The following is an 11,619-nucleotide window of genomic DNA, read 5'->3' on the forward strand; positions in this document are numbered from 1 at the left end:
TCTCCATCCTGGCATCCAGAGGTTTATACCCATGGAGCATTCCCTGCGTGGAAGAGCCCCACTGCCACTGTGTGAGCTGTATCCTCTGTACCCTGGAGTGGGAAGGATGAATCCTCTGGGCAGAGAGCAGAGGGAATGGGGAGAAAAAAACAGGTTAAAAAACCTTCTAAAAACTAAAGACTAAAAACTCCTTTGGTGCTGAGGTGAGGGAGCCCTGGCCCAGGCTGCCCAGGGAGGGTGTGGAGGCTCCTGCTCAGGAGGATTCCAACCCCACCTGGACACGTTCCTGTGCCCCTGAGCGAGGGGAACCTGCTGTAGCAGGGGGTTGGACTGGAGCAGCTCTGCAGGGCCCTTCCAACCCCCACCATGCTGGGATTCTATGAAATATCAAAAGCTGTCTGTTTTCTTTTTCCTTCTGTCTGCTTTGCCCAGGAGAGGCTGAGGGCTCGCCAGCAGAATGCCGCTGGTGAAGAGGAACATCGAGCCCCGGCACCTGTGCCGGGGGGCTCTTCCCGAGGGGGTGACGAGTGAGCTGGAGTGTGTCACCAACAGCACGCTGGCAGCCATCATCAAGCAACTGGGCAGCCTCAGTGAGTCAGCACACAGTGGTGGGGTGATGGTGCAATGATGGTGGGGCATTGGTGGGATGATGGTAGTGTGGTGGAATGATGGTAGTGTGATGGGATGATGGTGGGATAATAGTAGTGTGGTAGAATGATGGTGGGATGATGGTAGTGTGATGGGATGATGGTGGGATAATAGTAGTGTGGTAGAATGATGGTGGGATGATGGTAGTGTGGTGGGATGATGGTGGGATGATAGTAGTGTGGTAGAATGATGGTGGGATGATGGTAGTGTGATGGGATGATGGTGTGATGATGGTAGTGTGATGGGATGATGGTGGGATGATGGTAGTGTGATGGAATGATGGTGGGATGATGGTAGTGTGATGGAATGATGGTGGGATGATGTTGGGATGATGATAGTGTGGTGGAATGATGGTGGGATGATGGTAGTGTGGTGGGATGATGGTGGGATAATGGTGGGATGCCACAGTCACTTGCTCTGGTTCCAATCCCAGAGAAAAGGGCAGCAGCCAGCCCTCATTCAGTGGGGATTATCCAGCTAATAATAAAAAAAAGGAGGATGCTCAGGGCCAAGCCCAAAGTGGGGACTTGATGATGGTTTTAAGACCTGTTTTCCTTCTATAGCTGGTCTTGCAGTAAGGGACAGAAAACCTTTCACGGGCTCCCTCCTTCTCAGCTTTGCCAGGAATAGGAAGGCCAGGTGAAGATTAAAAACCCCCAACCTGTTCTCTTTAATCTTTGAGCTATATGTGAAAGAGAAGTCTACATAAAAGGTCAAAACCCTTGACTGTCTTGCTGCCCTGGGACTGATTTCAGCAGAAAAGGGGAGGATGAGAGCACTGCACACACTGCTGTGAAGATTTAATAGGGGCAACCTATTTCACTGCTGAGTGTTGACTTAAAACAGAGAGAGCAGCACAGGCTCTTCAGGGCTCTCCCTGTCTTTTGCCCTCTCCATAACTAGATTCTTCTCTAAAATACTCCCAGAAAAACAAACCCTGTGTTTGGGGAGCTGCTGGAAGCGTGGCAGCTCACATGAGCAGCATCCACAGGTCCTCAGGCCGTGGCTGCTTCATCCAGGGGAACAGGAAATCAAATACAACTGGCTGAGCAGATACCAGAAGCACCTTGATCTCTGGAGCTGTTTGAGATGTGGGTTTGGAGGAGACCCTGAGGTGCTGGGCTGGGTGCTGTAGCCTGCAGGTGTCAGCAATGCTCTGCCAGGGATAAGTCAGCCATGAGAACAGCCCTAACAAAGAGCTCTTGTAGCCATGCACTGGGTGCTGCACTGCTCCTGGTTTTCCACCTTCAGGGATGGGTTTCCACGGGTCATGTTGTGTGATGGTTGGGGTTCTTTTGGCTGCATCTATCCTGGCAGACCCAAAGGCTTTTTGGGGCAGGGAGGTTGATGGTTCAATGCCTCCTGTGGGTAGTGAAGTGGGCGCTTTCAGATATCGCAGGGGGGAGGTTGTGCTCCCCTCCCTCCGTGCAGCACTTTGCCAGGTCAGGGAGAGGATGCCTAAAAAAAATGAGGCTGTGGAGAGAGCTCCACAGAGCTGTGGGGTGGCATGAGGCTGGAGGGCTGGGCTGGGAGAGGGCTGGCTGCAGCCCTGCCCGTGATGGGCGCCGGTGCCCTCTGCCAGGCAGGCACGCCGAGGACATCTTCGGAGAGCTCTTCAACGAAGCCAACAGCTTCTACATGCGGATGAACTCGCTGCAGGAGAGGGTGGATCTGTTGGTCATCAAGGTGACGCAGCTGGACTCCACCGTGGAGGAAGGTGAGAGGCTGGGGCTGGTGTGGGGTGATGGGGAGAGATGTGCTGGGGGGTCAGAGCACCCACTGTACCCATCTCCTGCAATCCCTGTTCTTCCCCCAGTGTCACTGCAGGACATCAACATGCGGAAAGCCTTCAAGAGCTCCACAGTGCAGAACCAGCAGGTGGTGTCTCGCAACTCCATTCCCAACCCGGTGATGGAGATGTACCAGCGCTGCGACAAGCCCCCGCCGCTCAACATCCTCACGCCCTACAGGTGGGGCAGCCAGTGCTTCGCTTCTTGGGGGGCTGAGGAGGGCCTGAGGGGTCCTGGGGGGCACTTCCCAGGAGAGGCAAGAGGGGGTGCACCCTGTTGGCTGCTCGGCAAGGGATGAGGGGCTGTTTTCTCCAGGTGCTGTGCTGTCATCCCCATTAGAATCATTGAATTGTTTTGGTTGGAACAGATCACTGAGCCTCAGCCCTCCCCTCACCCTGCCCAGCCCACCACTAACCCATGGCCCTCAGCACCTCAGCTCCACAGCTTTGGGATCCCTCCAGGGCTGGGCACTCCCCCAGCTCCCTGGGCAGCCTGGCACAGGGGCTGACACCCCTCTCAGGGAAACAGTTCTGCCTCAGCTCCAATCTCAACCTCCCCTGGGGAGACTTGAGCCCATTTCCTCTTGTCCTGTCATTTATTACTGGGGAGAAGAGACTGACCCCCAGCTCCCTGCAGCCTCCTTTCAGGGAGCGTCAGAGAGTGCTCCTGTCTCCCCTCAGGCTCCTCTTCTCCAGGCTCAACACCCCCATTCCCTCAGCCCCTCCCCAGCACTCTTGTGCTCCAGCCCCTTCCCCAGCTCTGTGCCCAGCTCTGCAGCCCCTCAGTGTCCCTGTGGCACTGAGTGAGGGGCCCAGCACTGAACACAGCCCTTGAACTGCAGCCTTACCAGTGCCAATCATTGCCCTGGTCCTGCTGTGTAGGACACTTGGGACAAGCAACCCTTCACAGTGTTACTGCAGTTAGGGACCACGGTGTTGGACATGTTCATACTGGGGCAACAGCTTATGGCTGTGATGATACCAAATCCCACTGCACGGGGGAAGGGGGAAGGTGTCTTCTCCTGAGGCTGATAACCCCCTCTCCTCCCTTCCCAACCTCTCAGAGATGACAAAAAGGATGGTCTCAAATTCTACACTGACCCCTCCTACTTCTTCAACTTATGGAAGGAGAAAATGTTGCAGGCAACAGAAGACAAGAGAAAGGAGAAGCGCAGGCAGAAGGTAACGGGCGGGTGGGGGACAGCAGGGGCTGGAGCTGGGGCTGCCCAGGACCCAGGGAACAGTCACCTTCTTGTTGCATCCTGTCTGCTGTGCTGGGTGCCTCTCCCTGGGTGCCACTCACAGTCCAGAGGAGCCAGGCTGAGGCTGGAGCTGGAGCCATGACCTCTGTGTGTGTGTGTGTCCTCAGGAGCAGAGGCTGGTGGAGGATTCCACCCGGGAGGTGAAGAAGGTGAGGAAAGCCCGCAACCGGCGCCTGGAGTGGAATATGATGGCATATGATAAAGAGTTCCGGCCTGATAACAGGTTCTCACCATCCCCCTATCACATGGCGTCATCGGAAGGATCACTGTCCCCAGATAATAGGCAGGTTTTACCTACTGCATGTTTAGCTCACTGCCTTTCCTTTGCTTTTCTCCCCTTTAGTGCTGGAGGGATGTGTTGCAGGTTGGGGTGATGAGCTGTAGACCCATGAGGGTGGCATCCTGGGCCTCAGGAGCAGCCTTGGTGTTGGGATAAGTCAGAGCACTTTCCATTTAGCAGCTAAGAGGCGGGTTCAGCTGTGTTGGTGTCCTCCTCCCCTCCCTCTGTTTTCTTATGCATCTCTCTTTTTGTGGCCATTTTACGTTTTGCTGTCTCAACCCCAAAACACTCCCAAACCCACGTGTCCCTCCCTGGCCCAGCCAACCCTTCTCCTGTGCCACAGATCTTACGCCTCGGATGCAGCCGACCACTCCTACCCGGCGAGTCCCAACCACCCTGCACAGCTCCTGGCCCCAGCATCCCACCTGGCCCCTGCTGAGCACAAGGAGGGGGTGCTGGTGGCTGCCACCCCGCAGGAGCACGTGTACCGCCCGGCGCCGGCGGCAGGCAGCCGGCAGAACAGCCTCAGCCGCCTGCAGCAGCCCCACGTGCCGCAGCCCCCCGAGGCCATCCTCAACGGGCCGAGACCTCACTTGGTCAAGGATTACGGGTAGGGCTTCAGCCTGCCTCTTCTCACCCCACTGGAGGGATGCCTAGGGGAAGGAGGGCTTGAGGGAGGTCTAACTCTCATTTTTGGGCTGATATAGCAGGGAGAACCGTTCTCTGCAGCCACAGTGGTCCAAAATTGCTGATGGGACCCGAGGCCAAATCATAGAGTCACAGGATGGTGGGGGTTGGAGGGGCCCTGCAGAGCTCCTCCAGCCCAACCCCCTGCTCAATCAGGTTCCCCTGGCTCAGGGGGCACAGGAACGTGTCCAGGTGGGGTTGGAAACCTCCCGAGAAGGAGCCTCCACACCCTCCCTGGGCAGTCTGGGCCAGGGCTCCCTCACCTCAGCACCAAAGGAGTTTCAGCTCACATTCCAGTGGCACTGTCTGTTCCAGATGATGCCCACCACCACAGAAAAAAGCATTTCCCCATCCTCCTGACTTTCACCCTTTCCTCCTCAGAGAGATGCTCCAGTCCCCTCAGCATCTCTGTAGCCCTGCACTGGCCTCTCTCCAGCAGTTCCTTGTCTCTCTTGAGCTGGGGAGCCCAGAACTGGACACAAGGCTCCAGATGAGGCCTCAGCAGGGCAGGGTAGAAAGGGAGAACCTCTCTTGACGTGCTGCCCAAACTCTTCTTAACGCACACCATCAGTCAGGAGCACTTTTAGGGTAACCTGAAAGGTTAAACGCACAAGGTGGATGGAGGAGACCATTTTCCCTGTCACCCCACCACCATACAGCCCATAGCAGACCACCCCCACCTCCATGACAGAGAGCAAAGCAAGCCAGTCAGGTTCTCGGCATGGGTGACAGGTGCCATCGTTCCTCATCCTACCGACCCACCTTTGCCCTCCCGTTGCAGCCCGCAGCCGGTGCCCATGGCAGAGTACTTCGTGCCACCCGCCCCGCCGCCGCCGCCGCCTGTCATCCCCTCCGCGCAGACGGCCTTCGATAGCCCCATCTCTGCTCCCCCCGCGCTGGGCCCGGGCTCAGTTGCTCCCCCGACCTACGCGCCCTCGCCGCCCCCAGCTCCCCCTGGGCCCTACTCCGCTTCCCCGCCTCAGCCCGGCCCCATGGGCCCTCCCGTGGCCCCTCCGCCGCCGCCCCCGGGGCCTCCCGCCGTCTCCACGTCCCCGGCGCACTCGGCCTCGCCGCCCGCCCCGGCCGTGGAGCCTCGCAAGCCGCAGATCCCGCTGATGCCCATGAGCGATGCCCGGAGCGACCTGCTGGCGGCCATCCGCAGGGGTGAGTTGTGAGGGGTGGCACAGGGCCCCAGCGCTGCCACCAAAATGGCAAAAGACCTCTCGGCCTAGAGCTGGGAGGCATCGAGTTGAATGCCAGATGAGCCTCGGGTGACGCGGTGGTGGTGGGATCTGGGGAGGGAAGGAAATGAGGCTGAGGGACTGGAGGGAGGTGGGATGGAGCCCCACGGGCATGACCAGCAGCTCTCCAGCGCACGTGGCCTTCTCCCAGGCTAAGCAGGTGATGTGTCCCGAGGCTTCCCCCATTTCCTCTTGGTGCAAATCTTCAGGTCGAGTGGTAAATTTAACCTTCAAGTAGGTTCAGTCTCTTCAGTCTGAGTGGAAGCAGAGAAGGAGCTTTATTGTATTACAGAGCTGTAGAATCACATGCATTACATTATTATCTCATATGGCTATACAATCATTGAATTGTTTCGCTTGGAAAAGCTGCTGCAGTCCCAGCCCTCCCCTCACCCTGCCCAGCCCACCGCTAACCCCTGGCCCTCAGCACCTCAGCTCCACGGCTTTGGGATCCCTGCAGGGCTGGGCACTCCCCCAGCTCCCTGGGCAACCTGGCACAGGGGCTGACACCCCTCTCAGGGAAACAGTTCTGCCTCAGCTCCAATCTCAACCTCCCCTGGTGCAACTTGAGGCTATTTCCTCTTGTCCTATTACTTGTTACTTGGGAGAAGAGAACCCCCACCTCACTACAACCCCCTATCAGGGAATGTCAGAGAGATCATGACTCCCCTCAGAGGGGAAGAGCTTTACTCTATTATACAGCTCTATAATGACATGCATCACATCATTATCTCATACACCTTTACAACCACTTGCACCCTCCTGCACGGCGGCTGCAGTGTACCTCGTTTCAGCCAGTACTTTTAACTGAGGGGATGCTGTGCATTGGCTGCACCCATGGATTCAATCTAAAGCCTTCCCCCTTTCCCACTGCAGGGATCCAGCTCCGGAAAGTCCAGGAGCAATGGGAACAAGAGGCCAAAAAAGAGCCTGTGGGCAATGACGTGGCGACGATCCTGTCCCGCCGGATCGCCGTGGAGTACAGTGAGTCTGACGACGACTCTGAGCTGGACGATAACGAGTGGTCAGACTGAGGGGCCCCGGGGCTGGGCTGGCACGAGCTCCCTGGCTCCCTACCAGGTGTGTATTGGCACCTTCCCCAACCCTCGATGCCACCGAGCCTGGGCGGCCCCGCTCGTTCAGGAGCTTTGCTTCTACACCGTGTTGAAAACCCTTTGGGCAGCAGCAGCACTGGTAGGATACACCTCAAAGGCAGTGAGACCCAAACTTAGCAGCACCTTCCCATGTAATGACTTCCAAAATGCTCTGAAGGCAGGTTAATAGGGTTACTCCAGATTTACACCTGGAGCAAGACCAGGGACTGTCCCTGAGAGTGCTTTGCTAGAGAAGGGAAGCCCAGAGGCAGTAGTGCTCTTTCAGCTGGATGTTAACCACATCAATGAGAAGCTCCTGGAGAAAAAAGCCACCCAGGGCATGCAGAGATGGCCATGTGCTGTGTTTGGGGATGCTCTGCCTGTGTTTGTAGGATCAGGCAGCTCCAAAGGCTCTGTGTGGGCAGGAGCCTCTTCCCCCATGGAGCAATGCACCATGTTTCACGGCAGACACACAGGGACGTCGCTGTCATGTTGTCACTCCCTGGTGAAGACCATGGTGTTGGTGACCTGAGTCTGTTTCCATCCTTAGGACCAGTTATCAGGGAGAAAAAGGTGAAGACAAAGTTTGTGCAGCTGGCAGGGAGACACAGAACTTGTGCAGGCTTTGAAAGGTGCAATGTGTGCTGTCCTTGGGGGCAAAAAGGGGCTGCCAGAAGGGAGCAGAGGTGTCCAGGAAGCTTCCCCAAGCCCAGCCCTCCTTGGCCTTGGTGCTGCACCAGTTCAATGTCATTTAAAATAAAAAATCAGGCAAAATGCTGCTTTTTAGGTAAACCTTCAACTTGCACTTTGTAGCCCCACAAATTGGGGTCAGCTCAGGCCCAGGCACTAATTCAGGCCTGATCCTGCCTCATCCCCAAGCTGGGCCCCGCCACAGCTCTGAGAACACTTCTTTGCTCATCAAAACAGAGCACGATTCATCGAAGGCTTTTCAGGCAGCTACAGGAAGGCAGAGCCAGAGGGTGGGGAGTACTGAAAATACCACGGGAGAGGAGCTTGCAGATAGCTGAGAGAGGTTCCCCAGCAGCAGAAAGTGGGCCAGGAGCAGCCAGGGACTTGCCTGACACCATATCCTGAGATCCTCCCTTGTGTTCCCACATAACACAAGTCCCTCAGTGGGGGGAAGCTCAGTCACTATGGTGCATTTCTTCTAGGCAGAAGTTGGGCTCTAGGCCCACCTCACCAACTCTCCCAGTACCAAAAGAAGGATTTTAACTACCAAGAAGTGACCAGACCAGTAAAGGAGGTGGAAGGATTTGGCTGGGCCCCAAAAAGCTCAAAGGCTGATCTTTAAATTCACTGTAAGAAATGCGATTGGTGAGCAATACCCCAAGCATCTTCTCCTCTCCCCTGGTGAGAAACCCTTAGTGGTGAGATGTGATGAACCCCCTGCCCAGCTGCTGGGAAGTGTCATCAGGAGCACCTCCTTCTCCTGACTCGCTCAGAATGGTGACTTGGGTTTTGTGGCCATGCCCTGCCATGGGCCACATCCTTGAGTCTGACCCACTGTTCCTTAGGGAAAGCTCCCCTTGACTTCAGCAGGGCTGAGTATCAGAGCAGGAGCTGCAAATAAGAGCCTTGGATGGATTTCACCTCAGAATTCCCCCTCTCAGCAGTGCAGGGGGGACATGGTGTACTGCAGGCGACTCAAGCTTAGTGCTCACTGTGAGCTCTCGTTTCTGATGTTGAGATGGAAAGAAGTGGCTGCAAAAGCGCTTGGTCAAAGCCTGGCACCTCTGCCCAGGCAGAGAGTCATTGTAATGCTTGTGATGGGCTTTCCTTGGGGGCTGGCCTGGAGCAAGTTCAGAAGAAAGTCTTGTAAAAATTCAGAGCAATGTTTAAGTAGTTATCTGGCAGTATTAACTGTGGAGTGCTCTTAATATAGACACAATAGCATTACTGTTTGTATGTGAAGAGAAATGGGGGTGATGATAGTTTAGAAAGAGTAATGAATGCCTTGGTGAGAGAGGGAGAATAGCAGAGGGCTGTCAGAGCTGCTGTGGTGGTGCTCAAAGAACTGCAGTTGGCTGCAGGGACCCAGCTGGGGCTCAGGGAGAGGGATTCACCCCCAGGTGAATCCGTGTTGATTCCCCCAATAACCGTCTTTACCTTCATGTGTTTGGAGATGGCATCCAGGATGAGCTGTTCCATGATCTTCCAGGGATGGAGGTGAGGCTGACCAGTCTGTCGTTTCCTGGGTTGTCCTTCCTGCCCTTTTTGAAGCCTGGACTGACATTTGCTTTCCTCCAGTCCTCAGGCACCTCTCCAGTCCTCCATGATCATTCCAAAATGATGGAGAGAGGCTTAGCAATCACATCAGCAGCTCCCTCAGCACTCATGGGTGCAGCCCATCAGGTTCCATAGATTTATGGATGTTCAGCTTGCCCAACAAGTCTCTAATCTCATCCTCATCCAGCAAGGGAAAGTCTTCCATTCTCCAGACTGTTCTGCCATCCTCCAGGGACTGGGCTTCTCGAGGGCCAGTCTTGGCAGTGAAGACTGAAGCAAAGGAGGCATTCAGTAGCTCTGCACTAGGGCAGATGCACTTTCATCAGCAGGTTCACATTCTTCCTAGTCTCCCTTTTGCTGCTGATGTATTTGAAAAAGCCCTTCTTGTTTCTTATTCTACATCACACTTGTGCTCCAGCCCCTTCCCCAGCTCCAGTGCCCAGCTCTGGACATGCTCCAGCTCCTCAGTGTCCCTCTGGCAGTGAGGGGCCCAAAACTGAACACAGTATTTGAGGTGCAGCCTCACCAGTGCCCAGTACAGGGGGGACAATCCTTCCCTGGTCCTGCTGGCCACACCATTTCTGATCCAAGCCAGGATGCCATTAGCCTTCTTGGCCACCTGGGCACGCTGCTGGCTCACGTTCAGCCTCTATTAACCAACCCCACCAGGTCCTTTCCCTCCAGGCAGTTTCCAGCCCCTCTGCCCCAGCCTGGAGCATTGCCTGGGGTTGCTGTGGCCCAGGTGCAGGACCCAGCCCTTGGCCTTGTTAACCCTCACACAGTTGGCCTCAGCACATCGATCCTTGTGGGACTCAGCCTCATTTGAAGATGACTTTTATCTGCATTCATCTATTTATGGGGTCTTTGCCCAGATGACGTACAAAACCCAACACAAGTGACACCAACTCCTTGGTTGGGCTGGGCTATCTCTGCTGGCATTGGTTGTGCCAGACCAGTTAACACTGGCTGGCTAACCCATATGGTGCATCCTCAGTCTTTGGTACATGTGCCTGTTTCTGTATACTCCCCCAGAAGTAGGCCATGCTGTGTTACACAACCTGAAAAGCTCCAATCCTCCTGTGGGCTGATATAAAAGTGAATATTTAAATATTTCATCTAACTTGGCAGCCATTAAAAATACAATCCAGGTCACAGATGATTGAATTTCTCCTCTCTCAAGTGCACCAGAAGTGGGCTGAGGAGATGCTCCTTTACATTAAGGCGTCACGTTCCACGTTACAATCTAGCAGCGGCTTTTCGTTGCCAGCAGATAATCAGAGTGCCAAACGTTTAATGAGCCCAACCCCTCTCCCAGGAGCTCCTCTTCCCATTTGATCTGCTTTCTCCTACTTGCCAATTTATGGGCATAGACTAAAAATAATAAATGCAACTGCCAACAAGGGGAAGTGGATTCTGTGTGCATGCAAATTAATTGGGCTGGAGTCAGTGGAAGAGTAAATAAGCCAATTTGGTCCTGCTGAGAGGTATTAAGAGGCAGCTACGGTCCTTGAGGTCCCTCAGGAAACTCTTGGACATCTGATTTATCTGAGAAGGGTCTTACAAAGACCACCATTGCCTGTGAAGGCTGCATCAGGTGTGAAGTCTGGTCTTGCTCAAGTATCATGAAGGTTGGGGAAAGTCTAGAAGTGTTCACACTCCAGCATTGCACCCTCCGTGTCTCCTTGATTCTGAGTGAGCATTGGAGCTGGCTGTTGACACTGGAGGCTCTTAGATGATCATTGTCCTGAAGGAAGAAGGAATTTGGTTGTTTCTAACTTTCCACCACCCTGGGCAGAGACCTGGAGAGGAGTGAGCACCACGTCCTATGAGAGTTCCTGCTATTGCAGCTATTTAATCTCAGGTAGGTTTTATTCTGTGACCAATGTAAAGCTGAAGATCTCCAGAGATCTCCCTTCATGTAAGAGCCCTCAAGATTCCTCCCAGCAACTTTTCCATCTCTATCTCCCTTTCAAGACACCCAGCAGCCTGAATAGAAGCTTTGCAGACTTCCCTGGGAGTAGAACCTGAATTAACATCTCAGCTTTGGTGATAAACAGAGGTTTCACTTGGAAGGAGGCAGGTTGTAGCACTGGAGGTGCTGTTTTGGAGGGTGCTTCTCAGAGGTGCATGGCCAGCAGGAGCAGGATGCCGTTTCCTTGTGGCTGGACCATGGAGGCTTGTGAGATGCTGACAAGGGGAGCATAGGCTATTCCTTTCACTATGATTCCTGTTTTCCTCTAGCAGTAGTTATTTAGGGGTAAGGTTCTCTCAGCTAGCCTGTCACTTTACAGATAAGAGAATAAAGGCAAGGACTCTGTCCTGAGGAGTTTACAGTTTACAGCAAAGACCATAGAACCTGCACTGCACTTTA

General features: G+C 54.6%; 1 protein-coding gene across 1 annotated transcript; it reads left to right on the forward strand.

Annotated features, from left to right (window-relative positions):
- Window positions 1–457: 457 nt before the first annotated feature.
- LOC104559393 (actin-binding protein WASF3-like) lies at window positions 458–6,941 on the forward strand. Its single transcript, XM_062006790.1, has 8 exons — window positions 458–590; window positions 2,231–2,365; window positions 2,465–2,618; window positions 3,502–3,619; window positions 3,807–3,982; window positions 4,323–4,589; window positions 5,448–5,830; window positions 6,784–6,941. Exons 1-8 carry the CDS (start codon window positions 458–460, stop codon window positions 6,939–6,941), a joined length of 1,524 nt encoding a protein of 507 aa, XP_061862774.1.
- Window positions 6,942–11,619: the final 4,678 nt, after the last annotated feature.

The sequence above is a fragment of the Colius striatus genome, chromosome 13, assembly GCF_028858725.1.
Source record: "Colius striatus isolate bColStr4 chromosome 13, bColStr4.1.hap1, whole genome shotgun sequence".
In the NCBI taxonomy this organism is placed as follows: domain Eukaryota; kingdom Metazoa; phylum Chordata; class Aves; order Coliiformes; family Coliidae; genus Colius; species Colius striatus.